The 24,095-nt window shown below is 46.0% G+C and overlaps 1 protein-coding gene across 1 annotated transcript in view; it reads left to right on the top strand.

Annotated features, from left to right (window-relative positions):
• The window catches only part of unc80 (unc-80 homolog (C. elegans)), a 505,340-nt gene that overhangs the window by 221,980 nt on the left and 259,265 nt on the right, over positions 1-24,095 (top strand). The window contains exon 30 of the mRNA XM_078227718.1: positions 13,175-13,282. Coding sequence (XP_078083844.1) covers positions 13,175-13,282 — 108 coding nt within the window. The remainder of the gene's footprint in view (positions 1-13,174; positions 13,283-24,095) is intronic.

Here is a 24,095-nt window from a genome sequence, read left to right as displayed (position 1 = left end):
TAACTTCCCTTAGGTTCTGTTCCTCAGAGGAAGGTGTCTTGCCTCCATTCACTTAATTAATTGGTGGCTGTGCCTTTTGTTGCCTATTTCTAATGCACTAGAATTCTGTCCCTAAACTATATCTCCTCTCTACCTTCAACTCATCACTAAAGATCCTCCTTAAACCTGCATCTTTCACCAAGCTTTTGGTCAATCTCCAAATAGCTCATTCTTTGTCTCAGTATTCCTTTTTTCCTTATTTTTTTTTGCAGCATCTTAGGAAATCTTTCTATAGTAAAGGCACTAAATAAATGCAGTTATAAATTTTTTTTAAACTGGAAACACTGAACAGCTCAGGCAGCATCTGGGGAGAGAAACAGAGTTAAAATTTCAGGTTGATGATCTTTCATCAAAACCTTTCATTGTGTCCCACCTGCCATGTTTAAATGATTCTGTACTCCAACTCTGAAAATCTAGGCGATACGTTTGTATACCTCTCCCCTCAATCTCCTTTGCTTCAAGGAGAACAACCTCAGTTTCCCCAAACTAACTTTGTGGCTAAAATCCCTCAACCCTGGAACCATTCTGGTAGATATGCTCTGCATGCACTCAAGGACCCTCACATGACCAGAACCGAATTTGTTATTCTATTATGAAAACTGTGATCCACATGTTTTGTTAACACTCAACTTGTCTTTCCGTCTTCAAAGATCGATGCATTCTATGCATTGGAATGCCAAGATCCTCTGTATCCGCACATTCGTTAGAACTGTGCCATTAAATCTACATTGCCTCACCCTACCCCCCTGGCAAAAAAGTACCTCATATGTCTCTGTATTAAATTCCATCTGCCATTTTTCTGCCCATTCTGCAAACCTGTCTATGCCCTGATGCAGTTGAATAGAATCATAGAGTCATACAGTGCAGAAGATACAATACAGTTCAACCCATCGAGTCTGCACCGACACGCGAAAAACACCTGACCTCCCACCTAATCTCATTTACCAGGACTTGGCCCATAGCCTTGAATGTTATGACAATCCAAGTTTTCATCCAGATACTTTGTAAACGATGTGACGCAACTCACCTCTACCACCCTCCCAAGCAGCACATTCCAGACTGTCACCACCCAGTGAGTAAAAAGGTTCTTCTTCACCTCCCCCTAACTCTCCTGCCCCTCATCTTGAACCTAGGTCCCCTCATGATTGACCCTTCAACTAAGGGGAACAGCTGCTTCTTATCCACACTGTCCATGCCCCTCATAATCTAGTACACCTCGATCAGGTCGTTCCTCAGTCTTCTCTGCTCCAACGAAAACAACCCAAGCCTATCCAATCTCTCTTCATAACTTAAATGTTCCATCCCAGGCAACATCCTGGTGAATCTCCTCTGCACCCCTCCAGTACAATCACATCCTTCCTATAATGTGGCGACCAGTACTGCACACTGTACTCTAGCTGTGGCCTCACCAAAGTTCTATACAACTCCAACATGACTTCTCTGCTTTTGTAATCCATGCCTCGATTGATAAAGACAAGTCTTCCATTTGTCTTTATCTTTGTCCTTGTGCACCAGTCACTGAAGGTAAGCATGTAGGTGCAGCAGGCGGTAAAGAAGGCAAATTGTATGTTGGCCTTCATTGCAAGAGGTTTCGAGTACAAGAGCAGGGATGTGTTGTTGCAATTACACAGGGCCTTGGTGAGGCCACACATAGAGTATTGTGTGCAGATTTGGTCTCCTTTTCTGAGACAAGATGTTCTTGCTCTCGAGGGAATGCAGCAAAGGTTTACCAGGCTGATTCCGAGGATGGCGGGATAGATGTATGAGGAGAGATTGACTAGGTTAGGATTGTTTTTGCTGGAGTTCAGGCAAATGAGGGGGGATCTCATAGAGACTTATAAAATTCTAACAGGACTAGACAGGATAGATGCAGGAAGGATGTTCCCGATGGTGGGTGTGTCCAGAACCAGGGGTCACAGTCTGAGGATACAGGGTAGACCATTTAGGACTGAGATGAGGAGACATTTCTTCACCCAAAGAGTGGTGAGTCTGTGGAATTCATTACCACAGGAAGTAGTTGATGCCAAAACATCAAATGTATTCAAGAGGCGGCTAGATATAGCACTTGGGGCGAACGGGATCAAAGGTTATGGGGAGAAAGCAGGATTAGGCTATTGAGTTGGATGATCAACCAGGATCGTGATGAATGGCAGAGCAGGCTCAAAGGGCTGAATGGCCTCCTCCTGCTCCTATCTTCTATGTTTCTATGTTTCTATCATCACCCTATTAACATGCCCTTGCGTTTTCAGAGATTTATGAATGAACACACCAAAGTCCCTTTGCTCCACAAAACTTCCTCGTGTCATACCATTCATTGAATACTTCCTAGTCAAAATATTCCTTTCAAAGTGTATCACTTCACATTTTCAAGAGTTAATTTACATCTTCCACTTATCTACACGTTTGACCATTCCATCTATATATTCTTGTAGTCCAAGTCACTCAGTCTCACTGTTAAACACCCGGCCAATCTTTGTGTCATCTGCAAATTTACTAATCCTACCCCCCACATAGTCATCTATGTCGTTTATATAAATGACAAAAAATAGTGGACCCAGCACAGATACCTATGGTACACCACTGAACACTGGCTCCTAGTCACAAAAGCAGCTTTCTGTTATCACCCTCTATCTCCTACAACTGAGCCAATTTTGAATCCACTTTATCAAATTATCTTGTATCCCAAGGACATTTGCTTTCTTTATAAATTTCCCATGTGGGACCTTGTCAAAGGCTTTGCTGAAATCCTTATAAACTATATCAACTGCATTGCCCTCATCTTCACACCTGGTCACCTCCTCAAAAAATTCAATCAAGCTTGCTAGGCCTGACCTCCCTCAGATGAAGTCATGCTGACTTTCCCTGATCAAGCTTTGCATCTCCAACTGGAGATGGATTGTCTCCTTCAGAATTTTCTCAAATAGTTTTCCTACCACTGATGTGAGACTCACTGGTCTGTAGTTCCCTTGCTTATCTCTACAGCCCTTTTTAAATAGTAGAACAACATTAGTTGTTCTTCAGTCCTCTGGCACCTACCCCGTAAGAAGTCGAACAACACCAGGTTAAAGTCCAACAGGTTTATTTGGTAGCAAAAGCCACAGACCTACCCCGTGGCCAGAGAGGAATTAAAAATTTTGGTTAAAGCCCCTGCAACCTCCCATGCCTCCCACAGAAGCCTGGGACACAATTCATCTGGACCTCGAGATTTGTCCACTAGTATCATCCTCACTTATTGCCATATTTTTCAAAATTTACTCTGTGTTCCAATATAAAAGACATTTGCATATATATATATGTATATTTAAGCAGTAGTCTTAGCACTTGCTCTTGGAGTACCATTGTCTACCATCCTCCAGTCTGAAAAATATCCATTTACCTCAGCTCACTGCTTTCTGTCCTTAAGCCATTTTTAAATCCAGTTTCATGCTGACCAGTGTCAACTAATAAGTTGTCTATTCCATGGGTCTCATTTTTTTTCAACCAGCCTCTTGTGTGGTACTTGTTCAAACACTTTCTTAAAATCCATGTAGACGGCATTGACTTCATTCCCTTCATCAGCATTTTGTTATTTCAACAAAATAGTTCAGTTAGATTAGCCAAACTCAATCTGCTTTTTTCAAATCATCTCTCCTTATTAAATAGGGGAGTCAGTGGCATAGTGGTGTTGTCACTGGGCTTGTAATCCAGAGAAACAGGGCACTGATCTGGAGACCTAGGATCGAATCTAGTAGAATTCTTGAATTAAGCATCTCATGATGACCATCAAGACGTTGTTGATTGTCGTAAAAACCCATCTGGTTCAATAATGCCCTTTAGGAAAGAAAATTTATTGTCCTCATTGCGAGGAAAACAAAAGTAGTTTTAATTGAATTATATTTGTATTGATCAACATTAAAAATAAGGTATATTTTTAAGTGTGTTTAATTTAATGTTTCAGTGCCTAGAAGGATAAAACCTATAGGTAGATACATGCTGGACAAAGGTGCATGGATGTGTAGGGGTTAGTTGAGTTCTAATTATGTTCCTATTGTGCTTACAGAGGGCTACGGGGTGAAGAATAAATAGGCCAGCAGAAGTATGTGGGTGTTGTTTAACAATTGAGTCCTTGTAAGGTAGCAAAACTTTTAAGTTTTAGTTTAGCTAATTTGATTGCAGTTGGAGACAGGACCTTGAGAGTGAACATCTCTCAATTCTGCCAGAAGAAAGACTGGTCAGGACGGGAGCTACAAAGAGGCAGGGCTTCCTAAGCTACAAATTACTGTCCAGATAACCAGGGAATTGAGACAGAAAGAATGTTTCAGATGATTGCCGTTAAGTGAGAAAGACAAAGGTGGTGATTGCGCCCTTTTTCGGTGCGGAAATTTGGTAAAATCGGGCGTGAGGCGAATAGCGCGCTCTGCGCCCGCTTCCGCACTGGTTCACACTTTACCAAGGCATGAAAATGGCTGCGATCAGGAACCTGCCCAAAATGGGTGTGATGTCAATTTAAATATTTTTGCATGGATTTCAATCCACTTAACGAGCTGCATGCCCCACTTTACCAGCACATCTGTCTTTACCACCGCGTTCGCCCAATCCAGAATCAGCCTCTAACAGACAAAAGTCCGATTTGAGTGCTCCATCAGTAAGTGTTAGTGAGGAGATAAGTGCCTACTGTTGGACTAATCCATGCTGCCCACATGGCGGCCATGTTTGGTTCGGGAGCGCTCTACGTGTGTGTGGGGAGGCATGGGGGGCTGTTTCTCAGCAGGGTGTCTGAAGTCCAATTCGCAGCATGGTCCCAGGCCTCAGCACTGGCCTCGGGTCTTGGGGATGCTGCTGGGTCCTAGTGCACGCAGCACTCTTCCTTCTGAAGGATGTGTCCAAAGTCCTTTGAAATTGCACTGCTGCAACCTCAGAACCTTTCAAGCAGCAGTGTCTCACTACTGACAAGTTCTGGGTATGTGTTATGGGGGGGGGGCGGATTGTGTTGCTGGGGGGCATGTGGGTGGGGAATGGGGGGGGTCAGTGTTGCTGGGGGGCTGTGTTGCTGGAGGAGCATGTGGGTGTGGAATGGGGGGCTATGTTGCTGGGGCGGCATGTGGGTGGGGAATGGGAGGGCTGTGTTGCTGGCGAACTGGTGCGCGGGGGAGAGGGAGATGGGCAGTATGGGTAGCGTGTGTTCCTGGGCTAGGGGCAAGTAGTGTTCCTTAAACTCTCCATGTGTTTCTCCCCTTCTCCAAATCCCCCCCCCTCCCCCTTCAGATTGACAAGATGGCTTTTGCGATGCAACTGATTGATCTTGCTGTTCTTTTGGTTGCTGCTGGAGCTGAGGAGGAGGAGCAGGAGGATGAATTGAGGGCAGAAGAAGTCCAAGTCTTACCACTCGCAGGAGTAGAGGGAGACAGCCACCAGAGGCAGGAGGCAGCCGCCATTCAACCGGGGGGGGGGGGGGGGGGGGGGTGCGCAGCAGAAGGAGGGAGTGGAGACCCCGGCAGTTCTACACATCTGCTTGAACAGATGTTGGACACCATGTTCGCCAATGGCGCTAGCTCCGAAAGGAGACAGTGCAACACCTGTGCCATTTTTTGCAGGATCTGGCTCTTGGGGTGGGGGGGCACCCACTCTCGGTGGCTGTCAAATTGATGGCCGCTTCGAACTTTTATGTCACTGGCTCCTTTCAGACCCCTAGCAGAGATGTATGTGGCATTTCATGTTAAGCTGTGCACACCTGTGTCAAGGACGTCACAGATGTCCTGTGTGCCCAGGCTGATCAATACATCAAATTTCACTTGGACCAGGCCCAGCAGGAAGCCCAGGCTGCAGGATTCACAGCCATTGCGGGGATGCCTAATGTGTGTGGGGCTAACAATTGCACCCACGTCGCCCACAAGGGCTCGCGTCAGAATCCACAAAGATTTGTCAATACAAAGAGGCTCCACTCCCTAAACGTCCAATTGGTTTGTGACCACAAGATGAACATCATGCACGTCGACGCCAGATACCCCAGCAGCGTGCATGCCAGTTTTATTCTGAGAAGCTAGGACATACCGGAGGCCTTTGAGGCGGAGCCCAGGCTGCAAGGATGACCTGTGGGTGACATGGGGTACCCATTTCGGACTTGGCTGATGACACCTGTGTGGAGGCCTGTGAGTGAGGCGGAGACCCAGTATAATGAGGCCCACATAGCCACCCGCTCTATAGTGGAAAGGTGCATAGGGCTCCTGAAAATGCGGTTCCGGTGCTTGGACTGCTCTGATGGGGTCCTGCAATACAGCCCCCTGATTTCTTCCCACATTGTAGTGGTGTGCTGTGCCCTTCACAACCTGGTGCAGCACAGTGGTGATCTTTTGGAGGAGGAGGAGGATGAGGAGGCTGACCACCTGGGCGCTGCTGGGGAGGAGGCTACCCAGCAGGAGGAGGAGGAAGAGGAGGAGGACCACACCAAGCAACACTACCCAGGCACTGGAGGCCTGACAGCAAGAATGAGGTATGCGAAGGCGGCGAGGGAGACCCTGATCACCAGGTGCTTCACTAACTAGGGGTCTGTGTTTGTGCACGTGAGTTCCATTTCCCCCCCTCCCCCCCAAAGTCCGACCATCTCCTGCAACATTGTAACACCAGAGTGGTGGGCCTGGGTACACTGTGTTAGCGAGTTTCTTTGGCAGGCAGGAGGGTGATGATGACTCACTAAGCACCATTATGATGATGCCTTGGTGCCATCTAGTCTGACTCCTACCTGAGCTCTGCATGCACGCTGGCACCTGGGCCCATGTCTGTGTAGTGGGTGAAGGATCAGTGAACCCCTATACAGTGCTTTGGGGTGGGGGAGGGGGGGGAATCGCTCGTGGGTTCTGGGGAAACAATGGCTTCATTTTCTCCATGACACAGTGTTGAGGGGCCTCCCCATTTGACATCAACATGGAAGATCCCTCCGGCAACCATCAAGGGAAGAGGATTCCTGTTCAAGGCAAATCTGAGACAACTTAGTCACAGGTGGGTGGTAAGAAAACATTTATTGATTACAATAAAAGTGTCTAAATAAGAAGTTCTAACATGAAAACGTTATGGTGCTGAAAATCTATCCAACTAGTGCAGCCCTTTACCTATGCCATCTTAGTGCTACTGTAACTTCCTAACCTTACATAGCCTACCACCTCATCTCAGTGTCTCCCCAAAACGTACATCGGAGGTGGAGGGGGCCAGCTGCCAACCACGCCCTGTGGCCTGTGATGTGCCTGGCGGGCATCCTCTGGAGGGCCTAGACGTTGAGGGCCCTGGCTGGCTTCCTGGTGTCTGGGACATATCATGACACCCTCTTCATCCGCTGCCTCTGAGATGCCCCTGTATCAGGAAGGGGGGAGTCAGAAGGTGTAGCCAAAGCCACAGTCTCCTAGCTGGAAGGCCCCGGCATGGGCTTGAGCCTTTCCTCCTCCCTTGGTGTTCCTGTGGGCCTCTGGGTCACTCCATGGGATGGCGATGCTTCTGCAGTGAGCTCCAGAAGCTCCGGCATCACCTGGCCCTGCCAGTCCCAGAGGACCACCTGCATTCTTGCCATGGTGGTTGAGCCCTCTGCGATGGTCACCAGAATGGGGGAACCACCTGACAATGGCCGCAGAAGTGCCCTCTGAGACTGGGCCACGCTCTGCACCCCTCAGCCATGGTCCCCTGTGACTGGACCACATTCTCAAGGGCTGCTGCCATAGCCCACTGTGTCTCAGCACTGTCCCGCTGGATCTTGTGCAAGCTCTCGAGCCTCTCAGCTATGGGTCGCAGAACCTCGAGAATCCTGTTGAGTCCCTCAGCTGTGGCCCTCTGGGACTCCGCCATGGCCTGCTGTGACTCAGCCATTGTTTGGACCCTGCCACTCATAGTGAGGAATCCTTGCCCCAGGCTTTCCATTGCAGGCGTCACCCTTGCAATGTTGACCTGGGAACCATGCAAGACAGGCAATAGCTGGTCCACCTGAAAACTTTGGGACTCCTCCCAGCAGCTTCGCAGTCAGTCCATGTTGCTGTCAGCCCCTCCTGCATTACCTGGCTCTGTTGCTGCATCTCCAGCAGTTGAGGGAGAAGTGATCTCAGAGACCCAGCATGTAGCCTGGAGCCAGTTGAGTCCTCGTCTCCGGCAGGCCTCCATGTGCCAGAGGCCTCGGACGTTCCCTCCTTTACCCAATGTACATTATCAGATGTGTCATGCTCACCAGAGAGTGACCCAGACGTATCACCACTAACTGGACCCACTGAAATGTCAGTATCTGGGATGGTGAGTTGCGGGGTGGAAGTTGACGCCAAAATGGTGCCACCCTTGGAGTTCCCTTCACCCATATCGTCCGAGGACTCATCCAAGATGTCTGGAGCAGGATGGGCAGGAGCCGCAGTGGCCGCGATGCCAGATGGCCCCAGGATGTCCGTATCTTCCTGCAACACAGGAAACAAGGTTAAGTGCAAGGGAGGGAGAAAACCTTGATTCACATTTCTCCGTTGAACATAGAACAAAGCACAAAGAAGATTTCATCACAGGAACAGGCCCTTCGACCCTCCAAGCCTGCAGCGACCATGCTGCCCATCTGAATTGTAATCCCCTACCCTTCAGGGAACCATAAGCCTCTATTCTCATCCCATGCATGTATCTGTCAAGACATCCCTTAAACGTCACTATCATATCTGCTTCCACAGCCTCCACTGGCAGCGAGTTCCAGGTGCCCACCACCCTTTGTAAATAAACATGCCTTGTACATCTCCTTCAAGCCTTGCCCCTTACACCTTAAACCCATGCCTCCTAGTAATTGCCTCAAATTGAGTGCAGGATTGACAGGTGCTCACTTCTTGACTGCAGCCTGATGATGCTGTCGCTGACAGCTCAGTTGTCCCCTTTCCTGGACAGCTCCAGCGCCCGCTCCTCAAATGGTGTAAGGACTCGGAGGTCAGGTTCATCACCCCCTGTCTTCACCCTCTCACGAGTGTTATGGTCGGTCTTCTCCTGTGGGGATAGAAGGAGCCATGAGAGTTAAATGCAGTTTGCTTGTTACATTGAGGGGAAGGAAAATGATGGGTGGCGGGGGGTGGAGTGCGGTGCGGGATCAGTGTCTCTCTGATGATTGGGGACAGGGGAGAGAGAGGGAGGTGTCATACAGACATCAGAGTAGAGTCAGGGGGAGATGGGGACCTTGTGCCCAGCACAAGGGGTCTGGGGTGGGTGGGTGGGAGGGGGGACGTTGCCACTCTGTCTGCAATCGGTGAAGGGGAGAGTGGGCCAGGGTCACTCTGGCTGCGATCGGAGGGTGGGAGGGGGGCCTCTGCCACTCTGCCTGTGGTCGGTGAGGGGAGTGGGGGGGCCAGGATCAGTCTGCCTGTAATTGGTGGATGGGTGGGGGTCGCAATCGGTCTGGGTGACGGGGGGAGGGGGGGGCGTGGATAAGGTGGTCCAGCCCGGGAGGGATGTGGCAGGGGAGCAGCATTCTTTTTTTTTTCTGTGCATGCGCAGTTGGAGGCTCCGATCGGAGGTGCAGGGTTTTGGGTGCATTAAGCCCCGCCCACAGGCTTCTGCAGCGAGAATCGGACTCGCTGATATTTTTGCACGCAGAGAAACCCTGCAGCTCCGATCGGAGCCTCCAAAGTGCATGCGCAGGGAAAAAAATTGGGGGGTCTAAAAACGGGCCCAGAGGACGGTTCTGAAATTCCCAGTTTCAAGTCCGCCCAGCACTTTGAAAAAAATGGTAAAATAGTGACCAAACGTACTGTTCAGAAGAATTTAAGAAAGAGTAAACAGTGTTCTGAGTTAAAGAGACAATTGCAGTCACCAGATTTGATGCAGAACAACAGCCTTCAGAGGTAAATCAATGTCTCATGTAATTTTAATACAGTTTGGGAATTGAGAGTTAAAGCAATTGAGAGCAGTTTACACAGCAGTCAGGACAAAGAAATCCTAAAAGGAGTGGTGTAAAGTCCTGGACTGGATTCGCTATTAAAAGTGGAGCAGAAGCTTTTTTATCAAAGTGTCAATTTGAATTGCAAACTGCTATGGGAAGGTAGAATTATGAGAGAAGATTTTAAGGCATGTTTTTGGGAGTGGAGTTTGGAACCTCTCACGTGACAATCATCTGGGGGGGGGGGTGGGGGGTTGAATTCTGAGGAGAAATCCATAGACATGGAGTGGAGAGTGTATTTGCCCACAGTCATCTTGTGTGCTTAAAATGGATTTTTTGTTAATGAGTCTAATTATAGATAAAGATGTGCTTTGTAATTCTAAAATCTGTGTGTAATTGTAAAGCTAAGGATTTTTGTATCATAATCCAATTTTTTCATGTTTGATAAATGTTTTGTTCTTGATGATAAAACAAATTAGGAGTTCTGTGTCTCTCTTCCTCCAAGTTTTATGAAAAAAATAAATGTTCCTGTTTTTAGAGCCAGGGTTCCATTCTAGGGTCTTCCCATCCAGTTACAACATCAACTGGGATTGCAACATGTGATTCCAAACACACCACAATGTGGTTGACTCTTAAATACCCTCTGAAATGGCCTAGCAAGCCAGTCAGTTATATCAAACCGCTATAAAGACCACTCTGCATCAACCTAGGCACCAACAATAGCAAACCCAGCCCTGTCAACCTCCAAAGTCCTCTTACTAACTTCTGGGGGCTAGTACTGAAATTGGGAAAGCTATCTCACAGGCTAGTCAAGCAATAGCCTGACATGGTCCAAGACATCACGATCACCATCCCTGGACATGTCCTGTTCCACTGACGCTGTGGTATACTATCAGAAGGGATTTGTCCTGGGAGCCCTCACTATCAACTCTGGACCAAATGAAGTCACATGGTATCAGGTCAAACATGGGCTGATTATCACATACCCGTCATCCCCTTCACTGATGAACCAGTACTCCTCCATTTTGAATACCACTTGAAGGCAGCATTGAGGGTGGCAAGGGTGTGGAATGTACTTTGGGGGGGGACTTCAATCACCACGAGTGACTCGGTAGCACCACCAAGAGGAGGGTGAAACATACTTGACCTCATCCTCACCAACCTGCCTGCCAACCTGTCCATGATTATATCAGTAGGAGTGACCATGGCACAGACTTTGTGGAGATGACATCCTGTCTTTATAGTGTGGACACCCTCCATTATGTTGTGTGGCATAAATGATGGCCTAGCAATGTCTATATTCCCTGAATGAATTTAAAACATTCTTTTTAATTATCTCAAGTTTACCCAAATGCCTATTTAATTTTTTATTCCTGATTATTGTTTATTAAACCTTAGCCATCAATGTATAATGAACTAATTAGCCCCCACAGTTACTCAGAATGCCCTTACATCCTTTCTTGACTAAAGGGGTCATATTTTCTCCTCTCTAAAGCTCTGGCACTTCCCCCTGATCTAGGGAATATTGGAAGATTATGGAAAATCTTTCTGCTATCTTCACCCACACTTCCCTTCGCAACTTAGTATGCAAGCCATTTGAATCAGGTGACTAATCCATTCTAAATGTAGCTAACCTTTGCAGTACATGCTGCCAATCAATGGACCTTTCCACCATTTCCCTTTCAATATTTTGTCAGCATCCTCTTCCTTAGTAAGCACCAATACACAACACTCATTAATTATTATGGCCTTGCCCAACATATCTAAGCATATATTTCATCCTCTTTGTCCATAATTAGGTCCACTTCACCTCTTCTATCAACATATAAATGGTAAGTGGCTAGTCAGATTTTTGGGCCACGTTTATGTTAACTGCAATTCTACTTTCATATTCTCTATTTGTCAGTTTTATTGTCTTCCTCACTCCCTCTCTCAACTTATTTTATTTGGCCCAGTTCTCACTTGAAGAATTCACATGACACACTGCTCTTTTTTTGTTTTATCATGTTCCCTATCACTGCTGTCATCCAGGGAGTCCTGGCTTTGCTACCCCTACCTTTCACCCTTGTTGGAATATGCCTGTACTGAAACACTTCCTCCATAAAAACCACCCATTGTTAGGTTACCATTTCTCCTGTCAATCCTTGGTTCCATTTTACCCAGGCAACATCCCTTCCTATTCTATTGAAGTTAATGCTCTTCAAATTTAGAAATTCTACTTTAGAATGTTCCTTGCTTTCTTCCATTTCTAATCTAATCCTCCCATTCTTTACCCTTTAATCCAACACTCTCCTATATGATTGGTCCCAGTCCCTCTGAGGTGCAACATATCCCTTCTGAATATGTATCATCTGCCCCACAATTGGTCACAATGTCCCAAGAACCTGAAGCACTCCCTTCTGCACCATGTCTCAAACCACACCTTCATCCTCCATGTTGTCCCATTCTACCTTTGCTAGCTCATTGCACTGGGATTAATCCAGATATTAATACCTTTGAGGTCCTATTTTTAACTCTTCCCTCATCTCTGAAAGTCTGACTATAAGATATCAATACTCTCTCTATGTCATTGGTGTGGAAGTGTACAACAACCGCTGGCTCGGTTCCATCCCCCTGCAGAGTATCCTGCACCATCTCCATGATGTCCTTTTGCCCTAGTACCAGGGAGGCAACACACCAAGCAGGGCTCACGCTGACAGATAATGAATTGCCGGTCTGTCCTCCTATGGAACTTCCTAAAATGACTTTGCTTTTCCCTCCTATGCAGTCCCTTTCCCACTGGTGCCATGGTCTGGACTGCTTGCCTTCAAGGTGTTGTCATTCCCAGAAGCCTCCAGTAATAAGTGACATACACCCGAAATACTCATGCATTTGCTACCTCTTTCAACTCTTCTGGATACTCAATCAGCTTCTATCCTGGACTTCCACTGTGACTGAGGTGGCTACTTCCTCAACCATGAAATTCAGGAAACGCGTAGCCTCCCTGATGTTTCACAGTGACTGCTGCTACTTGGAAATCCAGACTTGGATAAGAATGAGAAAGTGGACCAAATTTAAGCTGAAGGGTATAGTTGTACAACAAATGCACCATAGTCCCCCTTTCTATCTTGAATCACAACTAAGTTTTGCTGTTTTTGTACTAGCTGGTGGAAAATCAATCCATTAATAGATTGTTAATAAATGTCATTCATGCTTGAGCAATACCAAAGACAGACATTCTGGGCTATCAGCTTAAATGATAAATTTTCAAGTGCATTTAAATATTTATTGATTAGCTTTCCTTTCCAGTGTTCTGAAAAGTCATGCCTACGTACACCTTCTTTGAAAAAAAGAATACCTGTTACAAGTTTGGAAGGAAAAAAGGATTCTGGAATGTTGAAATACATTAGGACTCAGGTATAGTTATAAAGTTATTTGCTGCTTTTGTTTTTACTCTGGGGCCAAAATCTGATGCATGCATGCTATCATTCTCATTTATTAATGATTACTCATTCAAGGTACTAAGATTAGTCAATTTTTCCCACTCAGAAAAAAACAATGCATTGTACTGTTCTAGTGCATCAAATTTATAGTTTTCACTTATGTTTTAATACTCTCCATGGTCTAGATTCACTCCTCCCTAATTCTCTTCCCTCCTCCAACTCTACAACTTCCTACCTCCAGAGCAACCCCAATTCAGGGCCAACTCCTTGATTTAGTGCAACCTCACTACTCTTAGGGATTAGCGGGTAAATATGTAGGGATATGGGGGTAGGGCCTGGGTAGGATTGTGGTCGGTGCAGACTCGATGGGCCCGATGGCCTCTTTCTGCACTGTAGGGTTTCTAAGTTTCTTGTTCTAGCAATCATTTCCCTTAGTTCAATGGCCCAAGCATCATCTGTTTTAGTCTTAAAGTTCCATCGTTCCCTAATTTCTCTTCTATCTTCTCTCATGCCCTCTCTGAGCTCATCCTATTCATAAGATGTATCTCCTGCTCCCTTGACCCAATTCCCACTAAACTGCTGATCACCCAACTTCCCTTCCTGCTCCAATATAATATATTGTTAATGGTTCCCTCTACTCAGATGTTGTCCCTCTCTCCTTCTAATCTATCATCATCCCTCAACTCAAAGGAACAACCCTTGACCTCTATATCTTTGCAAACAACTGCCTCATCTCTGACCTCCCTTTCCATGCCACAGTTCTTGGAGGCATTGTCACCTCCCAAATCTATGCCATTTGCCCGGCAACTTTTCATGTTTGAATCCCTGCAATAAGGCATCTAGCCCTGTCCCCAGTCTCAAAAGAGTACTTATAAAAGCCACAAATGACATCCAGTGTGAATACAATGAAGGCAAACTATCCCTTTTCAATCTATGTTTAACACAATTGACCACACAATTCTTCTTCAATGTCTCTCTGTTGCCAACCAGCTGAATGGAACTGTACTCACCTCATTCCATTTTTATCTATTGAATAAAAGCCAGAGGAACATGAGAAGAGGAGTGGACCACTTTGCCCCTCAAGTCTATTATGCCATTTAATGCAATTCTGGTTGATCTCCAACCAACTCCATATATTTCTCTTTGTCCTTAAATAGCAGTAATTATTTTAGGTAACAAAAATTTAACAATCTCAGCTTTTAAATTACAATTGATCTCACATTTACAGATAAGAATTCTAATCTTCACCCTTTTATGTGTATTTTATAATTTTAGTTTTTGTATCATGCCCCTTAGTCCTATACTTTCCAACCAGCCGATGTTCCCTATCACCCTTCTCTCTATCTATACAATCTGTTCCTCTTAATCAACAGCTAGAGAAACACCTGCAATGGCTTCTCTTCACTCACACCTTTACCTCTGGCATTCCCAAAGGATATATCCTTGGTCCACCTCTATTTCTCTTTTACATGCTGGTACTTGATGACATCATCATAAAAAAGGGTCAGTTTCCATATGAACGTTGACAATGCCCAGCCCTATCTCACTACTACCTTTTTTCAATCCCTCCGATGTTTCTAAATTGTCAAATTGCTTGTCAAATCTCAAATACTATATGAACATAAATTTCCTCTACCTGATTGTTCGGAAGAAAAATGTCATTGTCTTTAGTTCCCACCAGTAAATTCTGTTCCCTAGCTAGCCATTAGCCTCATCCCTCTCTCTGGTAACTCTCAGAGGCTGAACTACATTGTTCACAACCTTGGTGTCATATTTGACCCAAAACTGAGCCTCTGACCACATATCCACACCATCATTAACACTGCCTATTTGTAATACCTTTGTAACACCACCCAACTCATCCCCTGTCTCAGCTCATCTGCTACTGAAATCCTGGTCCTAAATTTGAGGTCATTCAAAATGCTTAAGTTCCATTCACCCATAAACCCGTGCTCACTGACCTACGTTGGCTTCCAGTTAAGCAATACATCAATTCTTATCCTTCTTTTCAAAGCCTTTAATGGCCTTCCCATCCCTATTCCTGTAACCTTCAACTTGACAACATTCTCACATAGTTGCACTCCTCCAATTCTGGCCTCCTGATTTCATTCTTTTCACCTTAAGCAATTGGGGCTCGTACTGGGGAAGGTGTGACCTCTATGAGAAGGATGGTCTACACCTTAATCAGAAGGGGACCAATATCCTGGGGGGTAAATTTGCTAAGGCCATGCAGGGAGGTTTAAACTGATTCGGGGCGGGGGGGGAGGGATCCTGAGTAGTGGGGCTGAAAGTGAGGGATGCATGGATGGGGACTGCAATGCACGGCATTGCAGAGGTGGGGTGGAGCAGGGTTTGAAATGTGTATACTTCAATGCCAGGAGTATTCGCAATAAAGTGGGTGAACTTGCAGCGTGGATCAGTACCTGGGACTTCGATGTTGTGGCTATTTCAGAGACATGGATAGAGCAGGGGCAGGAATGGATGCTGCAGGTCCCGGGGTTCAAATGTTTTAGTCGAAGTAGGGAAGGAGGTAGAAGAGGGGGAGGGGTAGCATTATTGGTCAGAGATTGTATCACAGTGTCAGAGAGGAGGTTTGATGAGGACTTATCTGTTGAGGTAGTATGGGCGGAGATTAGAAATAGGAGAGGAGAGGTCACCCTGTTGGGAGTCTTTTATAGACCTCCTAAAAGTTCTAGAGAGGTTGAGGAAAGGATTGCGGAGTCAATCCTGCTTAGGAGTGAAAGTAATAGGGCAATTGTTATGGGGGATTTTAACTTGACTAATATTGACTGGAATTGTTGTAGCTCTAGCTCGTTAGAGGGGTCAGTTTTTGTTCAAAGCGTGCAGGAAGGTTTTTTGACTCAGTATGTAGACAGGCCAACTAGAGGTGAGGCTATATTGGATCTGGTGCTGGGAAATGAGCCAGACCAGGTGCTAGACTTGGAAGTTGGTGTGCATTTTGGTGATAGTGACCACAATTCGGTTACGTTCACCTTAGTGATGGAAAGGGATAGGCATGAACCTCGGGCCAGTGGTTTTAGCTGGGGGAAGGGTAATTATGAGGCTATTAGGAGAGAATTAGGAAACATAGGTTGGACTAGGAGATTACAGGGACTGGGAACGTCCGACATGTGGAGTTTTTTCAAGGAGCAGCTACTGCGAGTCTGTGATAGGTATGTCCCTGTCAGGCAAGGAGGAATTGGTAGGGCTAGGGAACCGTGGTGCACCAAAAAAGTTTCTTTGTTGGTTAAAAAGAAAAAGGAGGCTTATGTTCGGATGAGACGTGAGCACTCGGGTAGTGCACTAGAAAGCTTTAGATTGGCTAAGAGGGAGTTGAAGAGCGAGCTTAGAAGGGCTAAAAGGGGACATGAGAAGACTTTGGCGGATAGGGTTAAAGAGAATCCTAAGGCGTTCTATAGGTATGTCAAGAACAGAAGGTTGGTTAGGGCAAGTTTAGGGCCAGTTATAGATGGCAGAGGGAAGTTATGTGTGGAACCGGAGGAGATTGGTGAAGCATTGAACCAATATTTCTCTTCGGTGTTCACGCAAGGGGACATGAATATAGCTGAGGAGGACACTGGGTTGCAAGGGAGTAGAATAGACAGTATTACAGTTGATAAGGAGGATGTGCAGGATATTCTGGAGGGTCTGAAAATAGATAAATCCCCTGGTCCGGATGGGATTTATCCAAGGATTCTCTGGGAGGCAAGAGAAGTGATTGCAGAGCCTCTGGCTCTGATCTTCAGGTCGTCGTTGGCCTCTGGTATAGTACCAGAAGATTGGAGGTTAGCGAATGTTGTCCCATTGTTTAAGAAGGGGAACAGAGACTTCCCCGGGAATTATAGACCGGTGAGTCTCACTTCTGTTGTCGGCAAGATGTTGGAAAAAATTATAAGGGATAGGATTTATAGTTATTTGGAGAGTAATGAATTGATAGGTGATAGTCAGCATGGTTTTGTGGCAGGTAGGTCGTGCCTTACTAACCTTATTGAGTTTTTTGAGAAAGTGACCAAGGAGGTGGATGGGGGCAAGGCAGTGGACGTGGTATATATGGATTTTAGTAAGGCGTTTGATAAGGTTCACCATGGTAGGCTTCTGCAGAAAATGCAGATGTATGGGATTGGGGGTGATCTAGGAAATTGGATCAGGAATTGGCTAGCGGATAGGAAACAGAGGGTGGTGGTTGATAGTAAATATTCATCATGGAGTGCGGTTACAAGTGGTGTACCTCAGGGATCTGTTTTGGGGCCACTGCTGTTTGTAATATTTATTAATGATCTGGATGAGGGTATAGTTGGGTGGATTAGCAAATTTGCTGATGACACCAAAGTCGGTGGTGTGGTAGACAGTGAGGAAGGGTGTCGTAGTTTGCAGGAAGACTTAGACAGGTTGCAAAGTTGGGCCGAGAGGTGGCGGATGGAGTTTAATGCGGAGAAGTGTGAGGTAATTCACTTTGGTAGGAATAACAGATGTGTTGAGTATAGGGCTAACGGGAGGACTTTGAATAGTGTGGAGGAGCAGAGGGATCTAGGTGTATGTGTGCATAGATCCCTGAAAGTTGGGAATCAAGTAGATAAGGTTGTTAAGAAGGCATATGGTGTCTTGGCGTTTATTGGTAGGGGGATTGAATTTAGGAGTCGTAGCGTTATGTTGCAACTGTACACAACTCTGGTGCGGCCGCACTTGGAGTACTGTGTGCAGTTCTGGTCCCCACATTACAGGAAGGATGTGGAGGCTTTGGAGAGGGTGCAGAGGAGGTTTACCAGGATGTTGCCTGGTATGGAGGGGAGATCCTATGAGGAGAGGCTGAGGGATTTGGGATTGTTTTCGCTGGAAAGGCGGCGGCTAAGAGGGGATCTTATTGAAACATATAAGATGATTAGAGGTTTAGATAGGGTGGATAGTGATAGCCTTTTTCCTCTGATGGAGAAATCCAGCACGAGGGGGCATGGCTTTAAATTGAGGGGGGGTAGTTATAGAACCGATGTCAGGGGTAGGTTCTTTACCCAGAGGGTGGTGAGGGATTGGAATGCCCTGCCAGCATCAGTAGTAAATGCGCCTAGTTTGGGGGCGTTTAAGAGATCCGTAGATAGGTTCATGGACGAAAAGAAATTGGTTTAGGTTGGAGGGTCACAGTTTTTTTTTTTAACTGGTCGGTGCAACATCGTGGGCCGAAGGGCCTGTTCTGCGCTGTAATGTTCTATGTTCTATGTCTTCAACTTTCAAGGCCCAAAGCTCACAAATCCCATTCCTGAACTTTCTGCCTCTTTACCTCCCCTTCCTCCTTGGAAACACTCATTTAAACCTATGTCTTTGACCAAGCATTTGCTCACCTGATCTAATGGTCATGATTCTCTGGAATGAAGTCAAAGTGCTGCAGCCAGTGAGAAAGTAGGAGAGAATCCTGCTGCCACTAGCAGCGCTTCTCAGGCCAGATTCGAATAATTTAAATTAGCTTTCTCTCCCACCACGTGAATTACTCTGGTCCGGATTCCCCAGGCGTGATTCGTTGGAGTTGGTGTTCAACTGACAGTCAAGACTACTTCCTGCTTTTCTTTCTGTCACAAGAACTAAAGTAATAATAACCCATTCTCACGTTACTGTAGGAAATATTTCAAAGAACAAATTACAGCACAGGAACAGGCACTTCGGCCCTCCATGCCTGCACCGACCACGCTGCCTGACTGAACTAAAACCCCTTACCCTTCCGGGGACCATATCCCTCTATTCCCTTCCTATTCATGTATTTGTCAAGACAACCCTTAAAAGTCACTATTGTATCTGCTTCCACCAACTCCCCCGGCAGCGAGTTTCAGGCACTCACCACCCTCTGTGTAAAAAACTTGCCTCGTACATCCACTTTAAATCTTGCCCCTCGCACCTTAAACCTATACCCCCTAGTAATTGACTCTTCCACCCTGGAAAAAAGCTTCTGACTATCCACTCTGTCCATGCCCCTCATAATCTTGTAGATTTCTATCAAGTCGCCCCTCAACCTCTGTCGTTCTAGTGAGAACAAACCAAGTTTCTCCAACCTCTCCTCATAACTAATGCCCTCCATACCAGGCAACATCCTGGTAAATCTTTTCTGTACCCTCTCCAAAGCCTTCACATCCTTCTGGTAGTGTGGCGACCAGAATTGAACATTATATTCCAAGTGTGGCCTAACTAAGGTTCTATAAAGCTGCAACATGACTTGCCAATTTTTAAACACAATGTCCCGGCTGATGAAGGCAAGCATGCCATGTGCCTTCTTGACTACCTTCTCTACCTGCGTTGCCACTTTCAGTGACCTGTGTACCTTTACATCCAGATCCTTCCGCCTATCAATATTCCTAAGGGTTCTGCCATTTACTGTATATTTCCCATCTGTATTAAACCTTCCAAAATGCATTACCTCACATTTGTCTGGATTAAACTCCATCTGCCATCTCTCCGCCCAAGTCACCAATCGATCTATATCCTGCTGTATTTTCTGACGGTCCTCATCATTATCCGCAAATCCACCAACCTTTGTGTCGTCCGCAAACTTACTAATTAAACCTGCAAATCATTTATATATATTACAAACAGCAAAGCTCCCAGCTATAATCCCTGAGGGACACCACTTGTCACAGCCCTCCATTCAGAAACGCATCCTTCCGCTGCTATCCTCTGTCTTCTATGACCGAGCCAATTCTGTATCCATCTTGCCTGCTCACCTCTGATCCCATGCGACTTCACCTTCTGTACCAGTCAAAGACCTTACTGAAGTTCATGTAGACAACATCCACTGTCCTACCCTCATCAATCATCTTCGTTACTTCCTCGAAAAACTCAATCAAGTTAGTGAGACATGACCTCGCCTTCACAAAACCATGTTGCCTCTCGCTAATATAAGAACATAAGAACATAAGAAATAGGAGCAGGAGTAGGCCATCTAGCCCCTCGAGCCTGCCCCGCCATTCAATAAGATCATGGCTGATCTGACGTGGATCAGTACCACTTACCCGCCTGATCCCCATAACCCTTAATTCCCTTACCGATCAGGAATCCATCCATCCGCGCTTTAAACATATTCAGCGAGGTAGCCTCCACCACCTCAGTGGGCAGAGAATTCCAGAGATTCACCACCCTCTGGGAGAAGAAGTTCCTCCTCAACTCTGTCCTAAACCGACCCCCCTTTATTTTGAGGCTGTGTCCTCTAGCTTTAACTTCCTTACTAAGTGGAAAGAATCTCTCCGCCTCCACCCTATCCAGCCCCCGCATTATCTTATAAGTCTCCATAAGATCCTCCCTCATCCTTCTAAACTCCAACGAGTACAAACCCAATCTCCTCAGCCTCTCCTCATAATCCAAACCCCTCATCTCCGGTATCAACCTGGTGAACCTTCTCTGCACTCCCTCCAATGCCAATATATCCTTCCTCATATAAGGGGACCAATACTGCACACAGTATTCCAGCTGCGGCCTTACCAATGCCCTGTACAGGTGCATCAAGACATCCCTGCTTTTATATTCTATCCCCCTCGCAATATAGGCCAACATCCCATTTGCCTTCTTGATCACCTGTTGTACCTGCAGACTGGGCTTTTGCGTCTCATGCACAAGGACCCCCAGGTCCCTTTGCACGGTAGCATGTTTTAATTTGTTTCCATTGAGATAGTAATCCCATTTGTTATTATTTCCTCCAAAGTGTATAACCTCGCATTTCTCAACGTTATACTCCATTTGCCATATCCTCGCCCACTCACTCAGCCTGTCCAAATCTCTCTGCAGATCTTCTCCGTCCTCCACACGATTCACTTTTCCACTTACCTTTGTGTCGTCTGCAAACTTCGTTACCCTACACTCCGTCCCCTCCTCCAGATCATCTATATAAATGGTAAATAGTTGCGGCCCGAGTACCGATCCCTGCGGCACGCCACTAGTTACCTTCCTCCAACCGGAAAAACACCCATTTATTCCGACTCTTTGCTTCCTGTCGGATAGCCAGTCCCCAATCCACTTTAACACACTACCCCCAACTCCGTGTGCCCTAATCTTCTTCAGCAGCCTTTTATGGGGCACCTTATCAAACGCCTTTTGGAAATCCAAAAACACCGCATCCACCGGTTCTCCTCCATCAACCGCCCTAGTCACATCTTGATAAAAATCCAACATGTTCGTCAAGCACGACTTTCCCCTCATGAATCCATGCTGCGACTGATTGATCGAACCATTTCTATCCAGATGCCCTGCTATCTCTTCTTTAATAATGGATTCCAGCATTTTCCCTACTACAGACGTTAAGCTGACCGGCCTATAGTAACCCGCCTTTTGTCTCCTTCCTTTTTTAAACAGCGGCATAACATTAGCCGTTTTCCAATCAACCGGCACTACCCCAGAATGCAACGAGTTTTGATAAATAATCACTAACGCATCCACTATTACCTCTGACATTTCTTTCAATACCCTGGGATGCATTCCATCCGGACCCGGGGACTTGTCCACCTTCAGTCCCATTAGTCTACCCAGCACTGCCTCTCTGGTAACATTAATTGTATTAAGTATTTCTCCTGCTGCCAACCCTCTATCGTTAATATTTGGCAAACTATTTGTGTCCTCCACCGTGAAGACCGACACAAAAAACTTATTTAAAGACTCAGCCATATCCTCATTTCCCACTATTAACTCCCCCCTCTCGTCCTCCAAGGGTCCAACATTCACTCTAGCCACTCTATTCCTTTTTATATATTTATAAAAACTTTTACTATCATTTTTTATATTAATTGCTAGCCTAGCTTCATAGTCTATCCTTCCTTTCTTTATCGCTTTCTTAGTCTCTCTTTGTTGTTTCTTAAATTTTTCCCAATCACTTGTTTCTCCACTATTTTTGGCCACTCTGTACGCAGCTGTTTTTATTTTAATACTCTCCTTTATTTCCTTCGTTATCCACGGCTGGTTCTCCCTTTTCTTACAATCCTTGTTTTTTGCTGGAATATATTTTTGCTGAGAACTGAAAAGGATCTCCTTAAAAATCCTCCACTGTTCCTCAGCTATCCTACCTGCCAGCCTGCTCTCCCAGTCTACCTTAGCCAATTCATCCCTCATCCTATCATATTTCCCTCTGTTCAAACAGAGGACACTGGTTTGGGACCAAACTTTCTCCCCTTCCATCTGAATCAGAAATATGTCCACTTATTTCTAAGTGGGAGTAAATCCTGTCTCAAAGAATCTTCTCCAATAATTTTCCTACCACTGACGTAAACCCACCGGCCTGTAGTTACCTGGATTATTCTTGCTACCCTTCTTAAACAAAGAAACAACATTGGCTATTCTCCAATCCTCTGGGAACTCCCTTGTGGCCAGTGAAGATACGAAGATTTCTTTCAAGGCCGCAGCAATTGCCTCCCTTGCCTCTCTCAGTACTCTGGGGTATATCCCATCAGGCCCTGGGGACTTGTCTCAAGAACCCCAATACCTCCTCCTTTTTGATCTTGACATGACCCAAACTATCGACACCCCCTTCCCCAGACTCATCGTCCGCCAAGTCCTTCTCTTTGATGAATACTTACGCAAAGTACTCATTTAATACCTCGCCCATTTCCTCTGGCTCCACGCATAGATTCCCTCCCCTGTCCTTGAGTGGGTCAACCCTCTCATTGGCTACCCTCTTGCTCATTATATATGTATGAAAAGCCTTGGGATTTTCCTTAATCCTGCTGGCCAATGACCTTTCATTATGCCTTTTACCCCTCCTTACTCCTTGCATAAGTTTCTTCCTATTTGCCTTGTATTCCACACTTGCTTCATGTGCTCCCAGCCTCCTGGCCTTGACAAATGCTTCCTTTTTCTCTTTGACTAGGCTTACAATATCTGTCATTATCCAGGGTTCCTGAAACTTGCCATGCTTATCCTTCATCTTTGCAGGAATGTGCCGGTCCTGAATTCCTATCAACTTACACTTGAAAGTGTCCCATATGCCAGATGTTGATTTGCCCTCAAACATCTGCCCCCAATCTACGTTCTTCAGTTTCTGCCTAATATTGTCGTAATTAGTTTCCCCCAATTTAGCACCTTCACTTGAGGACTACACTTATCTTTATCCGTCAGTACCTTAAAGCTTTCTGAATTGTGGTCACTGTTCCCAAATTGCTCCTCGACTGAAACGTCGACCACCTGGCCAGGCTCATTCCCCAATACCAGGTCCAGTACAGTCCCTTCCCTAGTTGGACTATGTACATACTGCTTTAAAACGCCCTCCTGGATGCTCCTTACAAACTCTGCCCCATCCGCGCCCCTAGCACTAAGTGAGTCCCAGTCAATATAGGGGAAGCTAAAATCTCCCACCATACAACTGTGTTACTTTTGCCAAAATCTGCCTACATATCTGTTCCTCTATCTCGTGCTGGCTGTTGGGAGGCTTATAGTAAACTCCCAACATTGTGACTACACCCTTCCTATTCCTGAGGTCTACCCATATTGCCTCGCTGTATAAGCCTTCCGAGGTATCCTCCCACAGTACAGCTGTGATATTCTCCTTAACCAGTAGTGCAACTCCCCCACCCCTTTTACATCCCTTTCTATCCTGCCTGAAATATCTGTATCCTGGAACGTTAAGCTGCCAATCCTGTTCTTCCTTTAACCAAGTCTCTTTAATGGCAACAATATCATAGTTCCAAATACGAATCCAAGCTCTAAGTTCATCTGCCTTACCTGTTACACTTCTTGCATTGAAATAAATGCACTTCAGTCCACCAGACCCTCTTTGATCAGCAACCACACCCTGCCTGCTTTTCCTCTGAGCCTTACTGGCCCTACTCTCT

Source organism: Mustelus asterias, chromosome 14, assembly GCF_964213995.1.
Source record: "Mustelus asterias chromosome 14, sMusAst1.hap1.1, whole genome shotgun sequence".
In the NCBI taxonomy this organism is placed as follows: domain Eukaryota; kingdom Metazoa; phylum Chordata; class Chondrichthyes; order Carcharhiniformes; family Triakidae; genus Mustelus; species Mustelus asterias.
Note: the sequence above shows the minus strand (reverse complement) of the source record. Positions and strands in the feature narration are given on the sequence as shown.